Genomic DNA, 20,384 nt, shown 5'->3' on the forward strand with positions numbered 1-20,384 from the left:
TCTTGGATCATCACATCAATACAATAAACTGCTACGTCAACTCTACAACAGTTAACGATGAAAATAATTGGTCAAAGGGTTAAATTAGATTTATTTTATAAATTAGAAGATTATATCAAAAGAGAAAAATAATACGAAGGTTATATTGTTTGTTTAAAAATACAGAGACTTCCGGTGATTTTGGCCTTTAATAATTTAGGAGAAAATATCTAATTCAAGTACAATGCACAAATCATAAAGAGAAGACCATTAGAGATTGCTATGAGCCCAACCCATCATCAACATCGGCATGAAATGGCCTTAAGAAAGCTTTATCCTCTAGATTATGAGAAGATGAATGCTGTTGATACAGCCCGATTGAATGGCTCAATTCTCAAACACTCTTTATAGCCCCTTTTGAGGTTGGTTTCCTACACGCAAAGGGAAAAAGAAAGACAAGAAAGGAAGCTCTTAAAATCTCTTGTTTTCTACCTCTCCGCAAAGGTACGGATAGCCCTTTAAACTTTATCATCTGATTTGAATCATTGTACCCCTTTTTAATTTGGGTTTATTTCATATGTTTCTAAATCAAGTGTTCGCCGACAAATAAGAACAGGGTAATCGTTTCGTTCACAATGTATTTTTTTCCAGTTCTTGAATTGTTGATTCCTCAATTCGATTCTTTCTGATCTGAATCGGTTTGTTTGCTCATAATCCCTCTGTGGGTATTTCAGATTTTCCCTTTTTACCTCTGGGTTTACCTTGATTTATCTTGCAATCTAATGTTCTGTTGGTTTTGGGTTAGTTTTAGTTTAGAGTTAATTGGTTGATAGCTTTTGTTTTTTTAAAGTATATTTTTATGTTATTAGTTTTATCTGCTCGGTATTGTAGAGATTCTATATTATTGATTGTATTTCTGATGCGGGTTTGCCATAATTTCTTCTAAGTGCTTGATTTTGTTCAATTTTTGATCTAAAACCTTTTTTCCTTCTCCATTCTACTTGTTACCAGTGGTGAAAAGGGCCTTCCTTTTATCTTCTTTCGGATGATCATATTATTTTTTATGTAATTTGTGTAAGCATTTTTCATTATTTAGTTACATCTTAAATGCAGACCATTAAGCTAATAATTTGGTTTTTGAAATCTGCAATCTTGTCAGGCTTGCACATTGATATTAAGAATTTTGATTATTTGAGTTCTTATGCTTTTGTCCATGTTTCACTAGTCATGTTCATTTTGGATAAAGTAGTCATACTTGGTGACATGTCAACATGACATTTAAATTGTGTCATCAGGATAGCTGTTCCTGAGGTGCAAGTTCCCGAGTTTTTTTGGCTGAAATTTCAAGTTAGGGATCCTCCAATTTAACTTGGATACCATAGGTTGACTAATTATAAAAGGATATTAAGAAATGATAACTAGTTATGACAAGTATAAAAGGTTTGTATGTGCACCTGTTATGAGGGATACCTAAATTGATTACTTTCAGGAGATAAGATGTAGCCTTCTTGTATTATTGATAATCTTGGATTTTTCTTTGCATTTCTTTCTCTTTCTTATGATCAATTTGAAGTGCCTATATCCCCTTGTTGACTATTGTATGCAGGGGCTTACTCCTTGTGATTCATTAGAGACATTAACTTATCCATATTGCCATTTCATTACCTCTCCAATAATATATGGGCTGAGGTGCACATTTCATGGGAGGTGTAGAGGATGATGAACCAGCCTCAAAACGTATGAAACTATCCTCTGAAGAACTGAGACGTCTTTCAAACGGTTCAACTATTAAAGAGACTGTAGCTGGGTTTTCAGGTGACCTAATGGCTCGGCCCCTGCAGTCTGGTGGGGGCGAAGAAGTTGTTGGCTCAAAAGGAGTTATAAAGAAGGTAGAGTTTGCCCGAATAATAGCAAAAGCGTTATACTCTCTTGGTTATATAAAGAGTGGTGCTCTTCTAGAGGAAGAATCAGGGATACCATTACATTCTTCTGTGGTCAATGTATTTATGCGGCAAATTCTCGAGGGAAATTGGGATGAAAGTATTGTCACATTGCATAATGTTGGTCTAACTGATGAAAAGACCATAAAATCAGCCTCTTTTCTGATATTGGAACAGAAGTTTTTGGAACTTTTGGATGAAGAAAAAGTAATGGATGCTCTGAAAACGTTGAGGACCAAAATTACACCTCTTGGTGCCGATAATAATAGAGTACGTGAGCTTTCTTCATATCTCGTGTCACCATATTACTGTTCTTCTGTTCGATCTCCCAAACAAGATGCATTGAGGGCAAGATCCCGGAGTAAACTTTTGGGAGAGTTACAGAAGCTTCTTCCACCTACAGTTATGATCCCCGAAGGAAGGTTGGAGCATTTAGTTGAACAGGCCCTTGTTTTGCAACGAGATGCTTGCATGTTTCACAACTCTTTGGATAAAGAAATGTCACTATATGCTGATCATCAGTGTGGGAGAGATCAAATTCCTTCTCAACCATTGCAGGTTTGACTTTGTTCTGCTACTCGGATTTTCTTTTTTCTTTTGTTAAAATATGACAAATTCTGATACTTTTTTCATTTTTTATTGTTGCAAATTTTTATGCGAACTACATAACAAATTGTACAGTATGTGTTCTTTTTCATTTTTTTTGTAAATCAGAAATCTATTTTAAGTTGTGCTTTTTCAGTATGGATATTAGGTATTAATCTTTTTTTATTTTTATTTTTTTGGTTCAGGAATGAGATAACTGATATTAGGTGTTTGGTTATAAGTTAGGTTTTAAATTGCACTGTTTACATTTTCACTAAAATTATCTTCAATACCTTTTGGAGTACATTTTCTTTGTTAGATGCAGTCTTGAGGTATTTTTTAGCCTGTGACCTGTATATCTATTTACACCGATCTCGAATGTCTGTTGCAGGGATTGTTAGAATCTGAAAGTGGCAATGTAAGACCAATATTAAGTAACCAAAGAGGAATATTTGTGTTTTCAGAGTTTCTCACCTTTAATAAAGATAATGTGAAGGAAAAAGATCTAAAATTTATGAAGTTATAGAGATACTCGACTAGAATAAGTGATTTGAAGTAAGGAATTGACTAGATAGCGAGCACTTCAATATTTCATGAGTGTTTGGGGAAGACTTGCAAGGATGTTTCCTAATCATGATGATTGAGAATTGTTTGGCAAAGATTGAATTCAATGTGATTTCTTAACAAGTATGCTGATGAAAGGTCATTTCTCAACTGGTAAATTTCCAAGTCAATATCTTCTTTCATCGGTAGCCATGTGTTTGTTCCAAAGATATTCAGATTAGGTAAGAGATTGAAGCTGCTCATGACATGTTGTATAGTCTACTAAACCTAGTTTTGTTAACTCAGCTGTGCCTATGATGCATAACATGTAGTTGTACACTGCATGATTGATTCAAACAATCAACAACTGGGAATTTTATCCAAGCAAATTATAAATCTTGTGTTTATTAGGAAACATTTGTGACTTATGATTTATGATTCAATTTAATTTCTTTAGGAAAGACTTTTTGGGAGAAAGTGATGGCGTTTTGATGCATAAAAATTATCTTCTTAGACTAATGGAAAGTGCACTTGTGAGTTGTCAGCTATACAATTTTAAGTCCATTAGTTTTGTTCTATTTTTGGTAAAAGAGTCTTGATTTCATCAATGTGTTTGTTCCTTCCCTGAAATTTTATCTACTTGTTGCTTGCATTTTTCTTTTCTTAAATCATAATTGCAAAAAATATTCTTTGTTTATTTCAAATCATTTTTGACATTTTTCTTGCAACAGATATTACAGGCTCACACTGATGAAGTATGGTTTTTGAAATTTTCGCATAACGGGAGATACTTAGCTTCATCATCAAATGATCAGTCAGCAATCATTTGGGAGGTAATACTATTCACTTGGAACACGAGTATAACATTTATTGTTGATCTTGTCAAGGATAAACTTTTTAAATTCCAATTTATAGTAATAAATTTATTTGCATTTTCATCTCTGCTTTTCGTACTGCATTGCAGAAATGAGTTCGGTAATTTTTATGTACTTTCAACTAAATCTAGTAACATGTCATAGCTTGTTGGATACTTATTTTGAATGTTCAATCTCTAGCATCTTTCTTAATACATTATGGTTCATTTGTAACTTTTTCTATTCCATATTCAGTAGAGTTCCTACCAACATAATGAAATAACGAAGAATGAAATGAAGAAGAAACATTTTTTCTTGGAGATTAAACTTAGAGTATGTGTGATTCTTGTCGTTGCTTTAGCGGAGGAATGCGTGGATTTGTTCATTTTAATCAACTATGATTTTCCTTCTTCTTGTGTCAATGTGATGATCAATTCTCTAATAGTTTGACTCATTGTAGGTTCTTGAAACTGGAGTATCTTTAAAACATAAACTATCTGGTCATCAGAAGCCCCTGTCTTCTGTTTCTTGGAGTCCTGATGATCATCAGCTTCTGACATGTGGCGCAGAGGAGGTCATAAGGCTCTGGGATGTATCTTCCGGTGAATGCCTTCATGTTTATGAAAAAACGGGTCTCGGTATGGTTTCATGTGGATGGTCTCCAGGTGGCAAATGGATATTTTCTGGTCTAAATGATAAGAGTATCTGCATGTGGGAATTGGATGGGAAAGAGCTAGAATGCTGGAAAGGGCAACGAACGCTAAAAATTTCTGATTTGGAAATAACAGGTGATGGAAATCAGATTATTAGTATATGTAGGGAAACAGCAATATTATTACTTGACCGAGAAGCAAAAGTTGAGAGATTTATCGAAGAGGATCAACCAATAACTTCATTCTCATTGTCAAGAGACAATAGATTCTTGCTGGTAAATCTTTTAAACCAAGAAATCCATCTATGGAATATAGAGGGTGATCTGAAGCTTGTTTCTAAATATAGAGGCCATAAACGCACTCGCTTCATCATTAGGTCTTGTTTTGGTGGATTTGACGAAGCTTTTATTGCCAGCGGTAGCGAGGACTCACTGGTAAGGACTTCCGTTTGTTCTTATATAACCTCTAACAGGAAGTGAGCCTATGATTAATATGGAAAGCAGTATCCTCATGATATGGTTGCTTAATCGAGTTTAATATATCAAAATTTTATATAATTACAAATTACCTCTTAACACAACTATGACACACAAAAAAACGGATACATTGCTGGTTTGCCTTGGTAGTCTACTTCTGTATGATGCCTTTATCTCACAGAAAATATTATATGATTTTTATTTGTTGCTAATGGGCTCAATACTATACGAGCCATGAATGTGTTGGCTTAGACAATTTTTGTCTTCAGAGTAATGGATACAAGTGTCCTGCAGGGGTATGTTGAATTTTTTTCTAGGGTTTTATATGTATATGCAAGTATAGTCAAGAAGCATCACCTTTTCTAACTGTTGTAAGCTTATTAAGAATTTGATTTACTTTTGAGTTAGTGAAATTTATTTATTTTATGTTTTACTATATATATGTTTAGGTCTATCTATGGCACAGGGGCACAGGGGAGCTTATCGAATCATTACCAGGTCATTCCGGAGCGGTTAATTGTGTGAGCTGGAACCCGGCAAACCCTCACATGTTGGCATCGGCTAGTGATGATCGTACGATACTGATATGGGGATTGAGTAATCTAAGCACAAGCATGAAACAGAAAGAACCCCACAGTAATGGCATCCATTATTGCAATGGAGGAACCTGAGACTGAAATGCATGGAGTCTGCAGCCACTGATACCTCTGATATAATTGGTTTCATGTAAATACTTTTTACCTTGTTGAAAGCTTGGCATTCATATAAAAGAAAAAAGATTGTCAACAATGCATCAACTTTCTGATAATAAATTTACTGTTTTTCTCTTTTTACCATTCAATTTTATTACCTTTCACAGTTATGGGTGAAATTTTGGAGCAAGCTTGCATTAATGTTTGCATTTGCTTTGAACCCTTTATAGTTAGGATCTTGAGAGAGTTTTTTCCGAAGAAAAATCTTGAATATCTTTTCTCGGAAAAACACTATAATTTAACATGACTTTTGACAGTCTCATAAGATCTACTAGAGTTAAATTTATTGTTAGCTGACCATATTGGTAGTCATAATGATCCTATACTTCGTTGTCGATGATGTTGTCCATGAAAAAGATGTAGGATGTCACCTCATTTCCTACCCAGACATGCAATCGTTCGAACGCTATTAGATTTAGAAACATGGATTCCGTGCATCATCTACGATGATGACGGGAAGCTTAAGGACCCCTCCGCGGAACGTAATGTCCTTGAGGCTGACAGTCTTGCTTTTCTTGAACCGGATTCCTGCTTCGTGTAGCTCCATCGCGGACCTAATGATGTCGTCGCCATCTTCGTGGTCCGGGACACACAGTTTGCGGCGATGTTTCCTTTGCCGTCGACGACCATCGGGTACATCCGGAAGCAAGCTCTTTCGGTACACTTCCAAGACGTGCAAGCAAGTCCCAAAGCATGATAAGGGCGCATTGGGAGATCAAAACTTGAGCACAAGAGTGTTGATGTACTCTTTATTCTGCATCAATTTAAAACTTACAAAAACAACAAAAACAAAAGCTAATACGAAAAATAGAGACGGCAATGGTTGGATTGGGTCGGGTTTCTAGTTGATCTAATCTGAAAAATATATATTTTTCACTTGAACTTGATCCAGCCTGGAAAATATATACCTTCCACCTAATTCGATCAAACTTGAAAAATATATATCCTCCATCCGAATCTGACCCAATCAATTTTTTTAGAGTATAAATCCGACCCAATCCGACTCGACTTAACATAAAATAAATACCTAATTAAAAAACAACTATAGAGAAATGATATTATAGCAATTATCCATAAATTCATAGGAGAAATTACCCTATTATCCCCGGACCGGAGGTTTTTCACCCTCCAACCGTACTTGACTCGACCTAATCTTATAAAAAACTCAACCCGAATCTGTTTTTTTTAAAAGCACAACTCGAAACCTGTCGGTTTCGAATTAAATTGTCATCCCTATATCACAGGGACAGACCCGAGATTTTATATTAATTTAAAATTTTTAGATGACGATTGTCTCGACCGTCTCATCAGTCCATCCCGAGTGTCGAAAGACGAGACATTACTTTGGTTCCATTGCTTTCAACAGCAACTAAGGTGTAAAGAACTTGCATTGGCAATTGATTTTCAGGCATCAGCATATCCCGTTTGATAAACGGATGAATATGTATCTTTCAATGATTGCTGAAGATCGGATCATTCGGAGCACAATCTTCCATCGTATGATTAACAGAACATAAAATTTCCTGCATGAAACATCCATCAAGGATCATCAGCTGCAGGAACTTGTCTCGTAACAATCTTTCAATCTCTAGCCAAGGCTTCGACGAACAAGTCCAGAGACTTGTTCGATCGCCTCATGAAATGGAGGAGCGCTCGTTGTTTGTGCTCCTCCATCGGCTTCAGGTGGTCTCCTCCGTGGTGGTGAGGCCCGAAAGAGACCACCTAAGGCACATATGCTTTCTTGTTTAGGTCTGTGAAACTCGTCGGTATCTAATATATCGATCGCTCGGTCTCGGGATCCACCAGCCTTTGAACTTCTCCATCGACTTCAACAACCCAATCCAATTGCTCCATTTCTGTACAATGCTCTACAGAAGCACACACGTGTCCACTACAACTGCAACCAGTTTAGAGGAACCAACGTATGATTTTATGATAATTTAAAATTCTGATAGACATTTAACTGCGGTCCATCTCTTTTATGTTTAAAGAAAAGCATATTGTTCTTATCTCAGGTATCAAGGAATGCAAAATATTATAATAAATAAATGAAAAAGAGCACAAAAACAGCTTCAGAAGGAAAATATCAGCGTCTGTAGTGTGTATATATATATACTATACAAATAATATCCTTTGTTTTTGGTCTGACTGAATTTAGTCACTAATTTAAAAATTAAGGTCCATAACATTATTGATTCGTTTGATTTTAGTCCCTAACGTTATTGATCCGTTCAATTTTAGTCTCTCAGTCCTTAACTCCCATTCGATTTTAGTTTATCCATATTTGTTAAGGGTTAACGGCAGGAAGACGTAAATCGAACAGACTGATAATGTTAGGAACTATTTACCCTTAATTTTTAAATTAGTTGTCAAAATCGGACATACCATAAACAAAAGAAACTATTCACATAGTTTATCCATCCACACACACACACATATATATATATATATATATATATATATATATATATATATAATTTGATTATCTATTATCCGAATTCATATTAATTAGACAGATTATAAAAAAAGAGATCCGAATTTTGGTTATCCAAATGAGTGGACTTGGATTCGGATACTAATATATAAGGGTAAATTACAAAATTCATAACTTAACTTTAGTCTCTTTTCTATTTCATCCACTGTACTTTAAATCTTTTTAATTTCCTCATTGAACTTAATACAAGTTTTTTTGTCACTCGACAATTATATAGATGCAAAACGATATCGTTTTGGTGGATTTTTTTAAAATGACATCATTTTTAACGCCGTTAAGTATTTAACGACATAACGAACAAAATAGAAGAGTGAGTAAAATTTAGTGACAAAAAAACCAAAGTATTAAGTTCAGTGAGGAAATTGAAAACTTTAAAGTTTGTAAGCAAAATATAGAGAGAGGAAATTTAACTGATGAAATTCGTAATTTACCCAATATATAATTAAAATCTTAAATCTAAATTTTATGAATTCTAACATATAATAATATTTAATTGGAATTTGGATTTTGATAATTAGAATCATATAATTTATAGATAAAAATTGAATTCTAATCTTTGATGAGTATGCCAACTCTTATTTGCGTTTAAAACTCATTTTTTTCGGGTAAAATACACAAATGGTCTCTAATTATAGGATATTATTTTATTAAGTTCTCAACTATTAAAAATTATAAAATGATCCTTTAATTATAGAACATGCTTTGTTGAGTTCCCAACTATTAAAAGTTACAAAATGATCATATGACTATTCATATGCTCCAAACACGTCATTTTCTATTAAAAAGTTGACGACAATATGAGTTGGACGTTAACTTGCTGACTGTAATATGATAAAATATGATCACAAATCTCAAATGACTATTATATCTCATTCGATAGATTAACGTCCAGCTTATGTTGTCATTATTTTTTTAATGAAAAAAGAGAAGTTTGAAACATATAAGTAGTTTACTGACAAATTTATAACTTTTAATAGTCAAAGGAGCTTAAAAAGTAACTCCATATAGTCGAGAGACCATTTTATAACTTTCAATAGTTGGGGAATCAACAAAATAACACCATATAATCAGAGACTATTTTTGTAGTTTACCATTTTCTCTTTTTTGAATAATCTAGAATGATTACAAGATAACATATGTTAATGATTTTTCTTAACAATTAACAAAACACACTTTTATTCTTTCATGTGGACAAAAAAAGGGGTAATTACGCATTTAATATCTAAACGATCAGTTTTAATCTATTTTAATACCTAAACTTCAATTTTTTTAAAATCATACCTAACATTTAGTTTTTGTTTCATTTTAGTACCCCCAATGTTCAAAACTTAACGCGTTTAGTACCTGAATAATAAATTTTGGTCCATTTTAGTACCTAAACTTTCAATTTTTTCAAAATTTAAAGTTAAATTTTAAAATGAGTACTAAAATGAAACAAAAAAAATAAACTTTAGGTATGATTTTGAAAAAATCAAAAGTTTAGGTACTAAAATAGACCAAAACTAATAATTTAAATACTAAATGTGTAATTTACCCGTTAATTAATTATGTACGTGTAACTTTTTTTAAAAACATTAACCATAATTAATGGACCACAAGTGTAGTTTAACCTTTTTTTTCCCCAAAATCAACCCATGTGTTTTTTTTACCACCGGAAATGAAATGTTTTAGGCTTGACTCAGTCAGACTCGGACTCGGACTCAACTGATATTGAATTCAAGATTGGTTCTTCATTTTCCCCTTTTGTTTTGACATCACGAGATCCCCTCTTTTGTTCCTTTAATGTCATCTTCCACGTATCTCTCATCTTCATAATCTCTTCATTCGTGTTATGGTTTTAGTACAGCTAATCTTAATATAGCCGCTGCCGTAACCCCATTAGTGTTGAATTAAACCACCACACAATCAAAGAGAGGGAGAAGAAGAAGAAGATAACCCCATACATATATATATATACTCTCTTTACTACTCCCTATCTTAGCTCTATATAAATTGAAAACCCAGATTTCCTGCAAATGTCTTCCCATTCAGAACGACCGAGTTTCGACAGGGAAATGAACAAGCCCGATTTCAAAGAACTCGATCTGATTGGTTCGCCCGTCTCTCCGTTGCACCGTCACAACAATGGCGGAGGCGCCGCCGCCACGACTACGTCGTCCGGTGGTAATAGCTCCAACTCGTCGACTGGTTCTGTTTCGAGTAAGAACAGTAACAGCACGGGTACTCATTTCTCCGGGGAGTTATTGGAGAAAAGTGCGGGTTTACCCGGATCTGCTCCGACGAACCGGATTATTAGACCGGGTCATAGGAGATCCGTTTCTGCTGGACTCCCTTTGATTTACTCTGGTTCAAGCTTTACTGGAGGAACTTCGTCTTTTTCGTCTTCGTCTTCATCTGCTTCTTCCAATCCAAGCACGATTTTACCCAGTGGTAACATTTGTCCGTCTTGGAAAATCGTTAAAACCATGGGGTTACGTACCTCAAACAAGACCGATACGCTTGGTGGCGGCAAAGGAAACTACGGGCACGGCAGCATAATTCGAGGTGGCGGCGGTGCTAAATCTGGGCCGGCTACTGCTAATCCCGAGGAAATGAAGAGAGCTGGCAATGAGATGTATAAAAGAGGAAATTTTTCCGAGGCATTGGCATTGTATGATAAGGCTATATCCATTTCACCGGAAAACTCCGCCTACCGAAGTAACAGGGCGGCGGCGTTAGCGGCAGCGGGAAGGTTGGGAGAGGCCGTCAGGGAGTGTGAGGAAGCTGTTAGATTAGACCCTGGTTATGGCAGAGCTCATCAGAGGTTGTCTTCCCTTTATCTTAGGTGAGTGAGTAAATCTTCTTATTATTTAATTCACCATTGTTGTTTTTTTGTTCATCTTCTTGATTAATGTGATTGGTGGTGCTTTAGTCTCATCAGTGTTGCTGAGGATCGGATCTCTTCGTTTTCTGTGTGCTTTTCTCTCTCTCTTTGTATCATTGGTTCTTCTTCTTCTTCATGCTCTCATGGGTTGTGTGATTTTCTATATCCATTTTCGCTTTGAAAATTGCTTTGTCTCTTTGTTTATAGCTTGTGAAAGTGTGCCTTTCATGTACATAATTGATTGTTTATGATTCCTTTTACATAAAAATGGATATGCCCTTGGATTGAAGTTCAAACTGGCAATTGATTGTTCTGGAAGAAAGGTTTTTGGACAGAAATTAACAATCCTCAAATTTCTTACTCCAGGTTAGGTTTACCGGATAATGCCAGACACCACCTTTGTTTACCGGGGCAACATTCGGATCCAGCCGAGTTGCAGAAGTTGCAGCTTTTGGAAATTCATATTAATCGATGTGCGGATGCACGGAAGATTGGTGATTGGAAGACTGCGGTAAGAGAAATCGATGCAGCAATAGCTGTTGGCGCAGACTCGTCGACCAAGGTACAACTGCCTTCCCTCGATTAGTCGATTATATGTTTGCTCTACCTAGCTGTTTATAGAATTCAACTGCAGAATATCTGAGAATGTTGAAATGAATTTGCAGCTCATTGCTTGTAAAGCAGAAGCCCTTTTGAAGCTCCACCAAATTGAGGAGTCAGATTACTGCCTATCAAACATCTCAAAACCGGAGCATTATACTCCCTCCTTGCAGATTAAGTACTTTGGTATGGTGGCCGAAGCTTATGTCCTCTTTGTTCAGGCCCAAGTTGAGATGGCATTGGGAAGGTGACCTTTGCGAGATGAAATTACCATTTACTGCTTGGTATCGTTGTTAGGGTTGAGTGAAAATGGATTATAGATTTCTTGCAGATTCGAAAATGCAGTTTCAGCTGTGGAGAAGGCTAGACGTATCGATTACAGCAATGCTGAAATTGCAATGGTTCTAAATAATGTGAAAATGGTAGCGAGAGAACGGACTCACGGCAATGAATTATTCAATGCCGGAAGATACGCTCAAGCCTGCTCTGCTTACGGGGAAGGACTCAGATGTGATAGCTCTAACTCGGTTCTATACTGCAATAGAGCAGTTTGCTGGTCTAAACTTGGACTTTGGGAGAAATCCGTAGAGGACTGCAACCAGGCTCTAAAGATCCAACCAAATTACAAAAAGGCCTTACTTCGAAGGGCTGCCTCGAATGGAAAGGTGAAATCACATTTTTCATGGTTTCTTTTTGGTGCATGTGTTTTCAAGTATCATTTATTGTTGATTAGGAACTGATATATGAGGATATGTTGTTATGGGTTTTTAGCTTGGACGATGGGCAGATGCAGTGAGAGATTATGAGCTCTTGAGAAAGGAACTTCCCGGAGACATTGAAGTTGCCGAGTCTCTGCATAACGCACAAGTTGCGTTGAAGAAATCTCGTGGGGTGGATATTCATAAAACGAAAATAAGCGGCGAAGTAGAGGAAATTTCTAGCCTAGAGAGATTTAAAATCGCCATATCGTCTCCTGGTAAGTTTGAAGCTTACATGTGGATCTCTTTTTCTCTCAACTTGGGTCTTGATTTTCTTGTCTGATTTACAAGTTCAAAATTTCAGGCATATCAATGGTCCACTTTAAAGTGGCATCCAATGAACAATGTGAAGAACTAACTCCATTCGTTAATTTGCTTTGCGTTCGGTATCCATCAATTCATTTTTACAAGGTAGGCTTTCGGGTGTTCTTAACTTTGATGAACTCATTTCGTTCGCGTCCATAGCACCCATACTGATGTAAAAAACACGAAATGATGTGAAAGCAACGATGTTTAAGAATTAACATAGGATCATCGTTTTGTGATTGAAGGTCGATGCAGAGGAAAGCTTAGTGGTGGCAAAAGCGGAGGGTATAAGAACAGTCCCGACTTTTAAGATTTATAAGAATGGAGACAAAGTGAAGGAGATGATCAGCCCTACCCATCAGATTCTGGAGGACTCAGTGAGGAACTATATCCTATAGAAAAAAGAGAGGTAAAAATAGTATGGAATTTGCTTAATCTTTGTCACAAACAGCATTTGACGATAATTGTCCAAAGTATTTATTCATTGTCATAGCTTGATTCATACTAGGATCAACAGTTTTACATGTGACATGAATCAAACTACATAATTGTTTCATAGAACTCCATCGAGGCCGGAAAAAAGCCTCGAGACTTGAGAGAAAATAGCTTCTTAGTTTTACATTTATGAAATTGCTGAAGATTTTTCTATATCTTTGCCTGTTTATTTTCCGGCGAAACTATGGTATCTTCAATGTCTGTTTTACGAACCGAGAACCGAGAAATGAGCTCACTACCACTAGTGTGCCCATGTCTCCCTGTGAGAAGAAAAGGTTGGATAAAGTGTGGGAATATAATTATTTTGTCTCTCCAGCTGGATGGCTGGAAAGAAGCCTAAATTATTAACGTTTCATTCTAAAAAATCGTACATCATTCATCTGATTTGGCTCAACCTTCTCTTTTTGACTGTTTTCTTTTAGAAAGCTTTGGTAGGTTTAAAGCTGCACCACATTACTTTATCGAGTAACGATCTGCTATAATTTATATGTACAACTAAAGCCCCCCCCCCATATATATATACATAGGGTCACTTGATCCTATGCTCGAGCTCGAGCGTCTTAAATCTGTCAAATCTAATAAACTCTCTAAGCTCTTAAAAACGTTAGATTTCTTTTGTTTAATTTCAATGTTTTGAAGTGAAAACGTTTGTGTCGATCTTATTGGATGACAGGTGATAATTGATTGTTGACCGCCACTGAAAAAGTGTGATATCAAAAACCAAATTATATATTATTTTAGTAGTAAAATCGATACACTCTTAAAGTTCGTTCAATGTCATTTTAGATATTAATACTAGTATCAAATAATTTCATTTTATCTATGTTATCACACAATTTGGATTTTAACGGCCAAGTGATATAACTGGAGTTAAAACCTAATAACTGAAAAAATTAAAAGTTAAGTGATATAAATGATACACTACTTAAAGTTTAGATATCTCAGCGATATCCTATATGATTTACCCTAATAATAATGATAATAAAAAGGGTTTACTTGAAGCAAATACAACCTTAGAAAGGCACAACCGTTATATACGATAGGAATATAGAGAAAAACAACAATCATCCGCAAGTTGGGGGCTATGTTTAGTTTTAACCAGTGTTTTGCATGCCAGCAGCAATACCCTTCATGGTCAATATAAGGGTGTCTTCCGGACCAGGAGCATACTCGCTTGTCGGGTTGAGTTTGTATTCCTTGGACAAGTGCGGCCTTACCTTCACATGATAATATGGGTCTCGGATCCTTTTCAAAGTGTATGCTTGGCATACATTGAGGGTCGTGATGTAAGCATCATGAAGTCGGAGCCTCTGCTTCAGGTACGGGTCGCCTTCGAGAAGATCTCGATGTCCGGCAACCTACAAAAGAAGGTGAAATTGTTGCTAGGATTCATATAAATAGAGCTTTATACTAGAATCACTGCATTGTCTTCCCATTTGTATTACCTGGAGAACAAGACGCTTGGTTTCTTCATAGTTGGTTCTCAATTTCTCTCCAAAGGGCAAGTGCTCTTTCGATACAAGTAGCTTGTCATACAAGGCAGCAATACCATGGTCTCCCTTGGCAAACACCATTTCGATTAAGTCCATTGTGACCCTAAAGAAAGGTCATTGGTTGTACATGTCTCGGAGCATCTGGAGATTCTTCGTGTCCTTCTCGATGACGTGCTTAAAAGCTGCCCCAAAGCCAAGCCACACCGGTAAATGAAACCTTGTTTGAGTCCAGGCAAAGATCCATGGGATTGCACGGAGTGATTCGATGCCTCCACTTGGCTTTCTTTTCGATGGACGACTTCCGATATTCATCCGACCATACTCCAATTCCGGTGTTGCCTTCAACAGGTTAATTCAGATTGTTACTTTTAAGTATTAAGATATGTAGTAAATATTATGAAGATTTCAATTGAAGTACCGAGAAGGTATTATATCGGTGAAATACTTACTAGGCGGAAGTATTCAACAAAACGAGGTTCCTGGAAGACTACAGAACGGTATTCCTTCGTTGCAACTAGTGCCATTTCATCCATGAGTTCACGCCATTCTGGATTTGGTGATACAGGGGGATGCATTCCATGCTCAGCAGTAAAACGCTGAAGCGTCCTGAAGCACAAGTGCTCCTCTCCGAAGGATTGTTCGATAACTTCACCTTGAACTGTTACTCGAAGTGAACTGTGAATTGTATCAGGTGGTTGAGATAATATAGCAAGATGAGTCGGTCCCCCTTCTCTCCCAACAGTCCCTCCTCGGCCATGGAACATCGTAAGCTTAACACCGTACTGCTTTGCAACCTTTACAAGTTCCTCTTTCGCCTTGTATAGCTGCCAAGCTGCAGAGAGGCGGCCAGCATCTTTTCCAGAATCCGAGTAACCTATCATCACTTCCTGTTTCCCGTTGATCCGATTTCTGTACCAATCTATTGAGAAGAGGCGAGCCACAGCAGCAGGTGCAGCTTCAAGATCAGCGAGTTTTTCAAACAACGGCACCACCCTTAATGGTTGCTTTAGTAAAAGCTCAACAGCAAGCACATCAAATGGGGCTGTTGCCATCGAGATAATATAGGCACCAAAGCTGTCTGCAGGCTGTTCGGAAATGACATGAAAAGTGTCCAACACATCGGCGACTTCTTCTGATTTGGGAAGATCAGGGCCTAATAGAGGACGCTTGCCTCTGAGTTCAGATAAGAGCCATTCCTGTCGGCGCTCTTCAGGCCATTCTCGATAAGATCCAATATCTAGGTGCTTTGTGATAGCATCGAGGACATCAGTATGCCTGTCAGATTCCTGTCGGATATCTAGTCTCACAAGTGAAAGCCCAAAGGTAGAAACTTACCGTAAGAAATCAAGAAGGCTTCCATCTGCAATTGGCCGATAACCACAAGCACAGAGTGAGCTATAGCAGAGTTCAAGAGGCTCCAGAAACCACGGTATAGAAAAATGGTAAGAATACGCAACACTTGGAAATCAACTAATTCAGCTGTAACTCAGAAAGTTCATCAGATGAAGTTTTAAAGTACAGACCTGCTCCACATTGGTAAACGCTGCTTCTTCGGGAATGTCGGAAAACCCGTTAACCCACAGGTGACGAGCTCGTTCTCTTGTATTGTACAGCTTATCTCTCACATCACCGAGAATATCACGAGAGGCTCATTTGGAGGAATCTGTTTCCAGAATTCTGCTCTTAATTTTTTTTAACAATGAACAACACATGGATCTAGAACTTGTACCCAAACAATATTTCAATCTTATGGAGCATGCGTTAAGATCAATGTTACATACCTATGTAATGTTTTGCATCTTTTTTCGAGGACCTATGAAGTTTATCTGCACGAACACGAAGTTCATCGCTGCAGCGCCACATTGATAACTGAAAATAAACCGGAGCAAAAAAGAAAGAAGATGAATCAAAATCTTAACAATAAACCATGATCTAACTCTATTTGGAGGAAAAAGTGTCTGGGGCTGGGAAGTTATCATTTTTACACCTCAAACATAAGATCCTCTATTTGGGAGAAGTACATGTTAGCCGCCATCATTCTAGCCAACAAGCATACGTCTCTCGTAACTTCCGGAGTTACTCTGGGGTTTCCTGCAGTCCACAACGAATAGTATCTCCGGTTATCAGTCTCGGTATATGAAATAAGGTAAGCATTTCTGCATTTCAACTCGATTAATGAGGAAGACATTCTTCAGTTAAATATATACGGAAAAAACATACCATCACGATCCCCTCCCATCCATGAAGAGAATTGAATAAGAGGGGCGTTGTAGGGAACACGTTCATTTATCCCGAGGTTCTTCAAAGCTGTGTAAACCGGACGCAAGAATTTCGGTACACCTTTCCAGATTGTCTCATGGAAGTAGCTCATTTCAGCTCTCATCCATCTTGTGGGATGGGAGGATTCCTACGGATCTCATCCGTACGAAAAGCCGCTTGAATCTATATGAACATAAAAAGAGAGAGTTGTGAACTCGATTAGGTTCACATTCTGGAATATAAGCCTCAGTTCCCTGCACGACAAGTACAAAATCCAAAACTCGAGCATATATGTATATAGGACCTATACAAAATACTTTTATTAGATTAATCGAGACATACAAATTTTATATCTAAATATAATTAAGAAGTATCGTAAGTTATTCACATTAATATATACATTTAATCATATCTCAATTAATATTTAAACATTGATTTATATATTAACTTATTATACGATGCACACAAATCTACTAATAAGCTTAAATTTTGGAGCCTAAATTTTTGACAAGATGATATAATTTTCCTTTTAAAATAGTTATATGAATATATATATATATATATATATATTAGGGGGAAAGAAGAAATAGTTGGATATGGATGGTTGAGGTAGGGAAGTAGTGTGGGACTGATATATATAGCTACTGAAAGAAGAAATAGTTGGATAAGTGGTTTAACGAAGAAACAACAATCCCCCGGTTAACACCAAAGCTCACACCAGCTTCTCGCAACAACGAAATGTTGCTCAAATAAGGAAGAGTCAACACCAACACAATGACCGGACATGCCCACAATATCATATTCTTGATAGTCTCAATACCAAGAAATTTCATTTAACACTTAAACTATCAATTTTGATCCGTTTTAGTACCTAAAATTTTAATTTTTTTAAATCATACCTAACATCTAATTTTTATTTCATTTTAGTACTCGCCATTAAAAACTTAACATATTTAGTACATAAACTATCGATTTTGGTACATAAACTTAATATTTTAAAAAAACGTAACGTTAAATTTTGAACAAGATACTAAAATAAAACAAAAACTAAATTTTAGGTATGATTTTGAAAAAAATAAAAAAAAATTGATCGACAATCAAAGATTTTATTAATAAAAATCCACTTGGTAGTATGCTTCATTAAAAACCCTCCTACACCTAATTGGGGGAAAGAGTACATACCACCAAGGACAACATAAGGTAATCAACCTACAATACCAAAGAAAAACGACCGCAAAGTGAGTACAACCCAAAAGCAACATCGATACAACATAACAAACCACCCCAAAAAGAACAAAAACGACCCAACAAAGCAATAACAATGCACACACGAGAAGATCACCAACACGCCTTGCAAACCTCAAACAATAAGACCCCGATCCAACATCTATTGAGAAGGAATAACACAAACCAAAGTAAATCTCGCCAGAGCTAAAACCTTGAGCCGAAATTCAAACTCCAATGGACATGGCCACCTCAATCCTACACGACAAAGATGAAGATGCTACCAAGACAAAGAAAGCAAGGACTTCTGCCCCAATCGAACAGATAACAACTCAATTACCACCAAGCTTTGAAGATTAAGTTCCTCGATGATCCAGCAACAGCCAGCCACTCAGAAAAAGAACCACACGACCGAGACTTACCATCAAACTCAACCAAATTTATAATGTTCGACTTCTTATCAATCTTTTGAAACACCGACAACCATTTCATAGGGAAAGAAAGTGGATTTCGGATCCAATGAAACACAATAGGAGATTTAAATTCCACCGATAAAGATACCAATCGTAGCCATCCTGCTTCAACAAACAACTCCAAGGCCCAAACAATACCAATCGCTAAGGACACCTTGACAGGAGCCATCCTGTATAAGGGACTTTAACTCCAACACCCCTGTATAAGTGATACCCCCTGTATTACAATGCCTCGCCACATAATTGACATATTCCTCAAATTTGTGGCGTTAATCATTTCATTATCGGGTGGGACACCATATTTTGAAACAATAGTTTTCCTCCATAGGGCATTCCTCTCCCACTCGAACCTCCAGCCCTATTTAGCCAAAAGTGCCTCATTATTTGCTTGCAAATTTACAACCCCTGCACCCCATTTTATGGGATAAACACACCTTGCTCCAGCTTACTCGCGCTATCTTCTTCTTACCATCAGTGCTGCCACAAAGAAAACCCTTTCTAAGTCTCTCAATCCTTTGTAATACATAATTTTGGGATCTCAAATAAGGACATGTAATATAACGGAAGGGATGACAGGACTGAGTTGATGAGTGTTATCCTTCCAGCAAAAGATAGAGTTCTACATTTCCAACCTGCCAATTTCGAGCTAACTCTTTCAACTATCGGATCCCAAGTTGCCACTCTATGTGATCAGCACCTAAAGGAATTCCAAGATAAACAAAAGGTAGTGAACCCACTCTGCAAACACAACACATGGCCAGATCCTCCACTTTCGTAGACTCAACCCTCACTCCAACAAGACAAGATTTTATGGACCAAACAGATAGTTTAAATACTAAATGCATAATTTACCTAAAAGAATTGTTTGTTTTAAAAAGAGTTTAAATTTCGTCCCTGACAGAGTTCAGAAGCCTTGCACCTCTCCAGAAGTCTTGCACCTCTCCAGAAGTCGTTATCCTTTGATATGATCTATAATAAAAGCACATGATCTACTAGAGTTAAATTTACTATCATACGATCATATCTATCGAGTCTACCAATCTGAGTATTTATCATGACTCTACGCCTCACACCAACGTTAAGAGTTATTATAAAATTTTTCAAGTAAGATTAAGAGATGAGTTGGAATATCTTCACCATTTCTTCTTCTTCTTCCACATGTAAAAAAAAAAATTTAAATATTGATCAAACATCATCAAGTCACCAGTTATAACTCTCCATTAAACTAAAAAAAATGAATCGTCTAAAACCATCCCAACATAAATATTATCGTCAACAAAATTCAATAATTCAACAATAATTTGTAAAAGCATACCTTGCTTGATTAAAAAAACGTAGAGTTCGGATAAAAAAAGATACAAAGTTTCATGTAGCTCGGTGAAAAACAGCATCGAGTTGCTATTTGTTTTTGTGTCTGGGGAGTAGCTTTGCGTGGCCACGGTGTCGTTTTGGTGTAATTGAAGCGTTAACATTTTTGTTTTGGTATGAGCAGATTGAGCTGGACCGTGGATCTATGGGAACAAATCATGTGTCAATAAAAAGCATCACCTTCCCTTCCATCTAACGAATTAATTATGGATCGCAGTGATTAATTATGCTCATTTGTTTAGACAAAAAATACAAAGATATGACCTCTC

General features: G+C 36.6%; 2 protein-coding genes and 2 pseudogenes across 4 annotated transcripts; 2 read left to right on the top strand and 2 right to left on the bottom strand.

Annotated features, from left to right (window-relative positions):
* Positions 1–334: 334 nt before the first annotated feature.
* Positions 335–5,863, top strand: LOC120209725 (WD repeat-containing protein 26 homolog). 3 transcript variants are annotated; one of them, XM_039208653.1, is made up of 5 exons: positions 335–483; positions 1,586–2,477; positions 3,779–3,880; positions 4,362–4,988; positions 5,480–5,863. In XM_039208653.1, exons 2-5 carry the CDS (start codon positions 1,680–1,682, stop codon positions 5,699–5,701), a joined length of 1,749 nt encoding a protein of 582 aa, XP_039064584.1. In that variant the 5' UTR covers positions 335–483; positions 1,586–1,679; the 3' UTR covers positions 5,702–5,863. The 3 variants fall into 3 exon arrangements, with proteins under 3 accessions (XP_039064584.1, XP_039064586.1, XP_039064585.1); XM_039208655.1 differs by lacking the exon at positions 335–483 and adding an exon at positions 524–596; XM_039208654.1 differs by lacking the exon at positions 335–483 and having other exon boundaries at positions 1,402–2,477.
* Positions 5,864–6,102: 239 nt separating this feature from the next.
* LOC120209738 lies at positions 6,103–7,636 on the bottom strand (annotated as a pseudogene).
* Positions 7,637–10,025: 2,389 nt separating this feature from the next.
* LOC120209724 (inactive TPR repeat-containing thioredoxin TTL3-like) lies at positions 10,026–13,449 on the top strand. The gene is made up of 7 exons (XM_039208652.1): positions 10,026–11,100; positions 11,506–11,701; positions 11,805–11,986; positions 12,071–12,404; positions 12,511–12,715; positions 12,802–12,908; positions 13,049–13,449. The coding sequence occupies exons 1-7, from the start codon at positions 10,292–10,294 to the stop codon at positions 13,199–13,201; spliced, it is 1,986 nt and encodes a 661-aa protein (XP_039064583.1). The 5' UTR covers positions 10,026–10,291; the 3' UTR covers positions 13,202–13,449.
* An 893-nt stretch (positions 13,450–14,342) lies between these two features.
* On the bottom strand, positions 14,343–18,916 carry LOC120209739 (annotated as a pseudogene).
* Positions 18,917–20,384: the final 1,468 nt, after the last annotated feature.

Source organism: Hibiscus syriacus, unplaced genomic scaffold, assembly GCF_006381635.1.
Source record: "Hibiscus syriacus cultivar Baekdansim isolate YM2019G1 unplaced genomic scaffold, ASM638163v2 tig00020022_pilon, whole genome shotgun sequence".
Taxonomy (NCBI): domain Eukaryota; kingdom Viridiplantae; phylum Streptophyta; class Magnoliopsida; order Malvales; family Malvaceae; genus Hibiscus; species Hibiscus syriacus.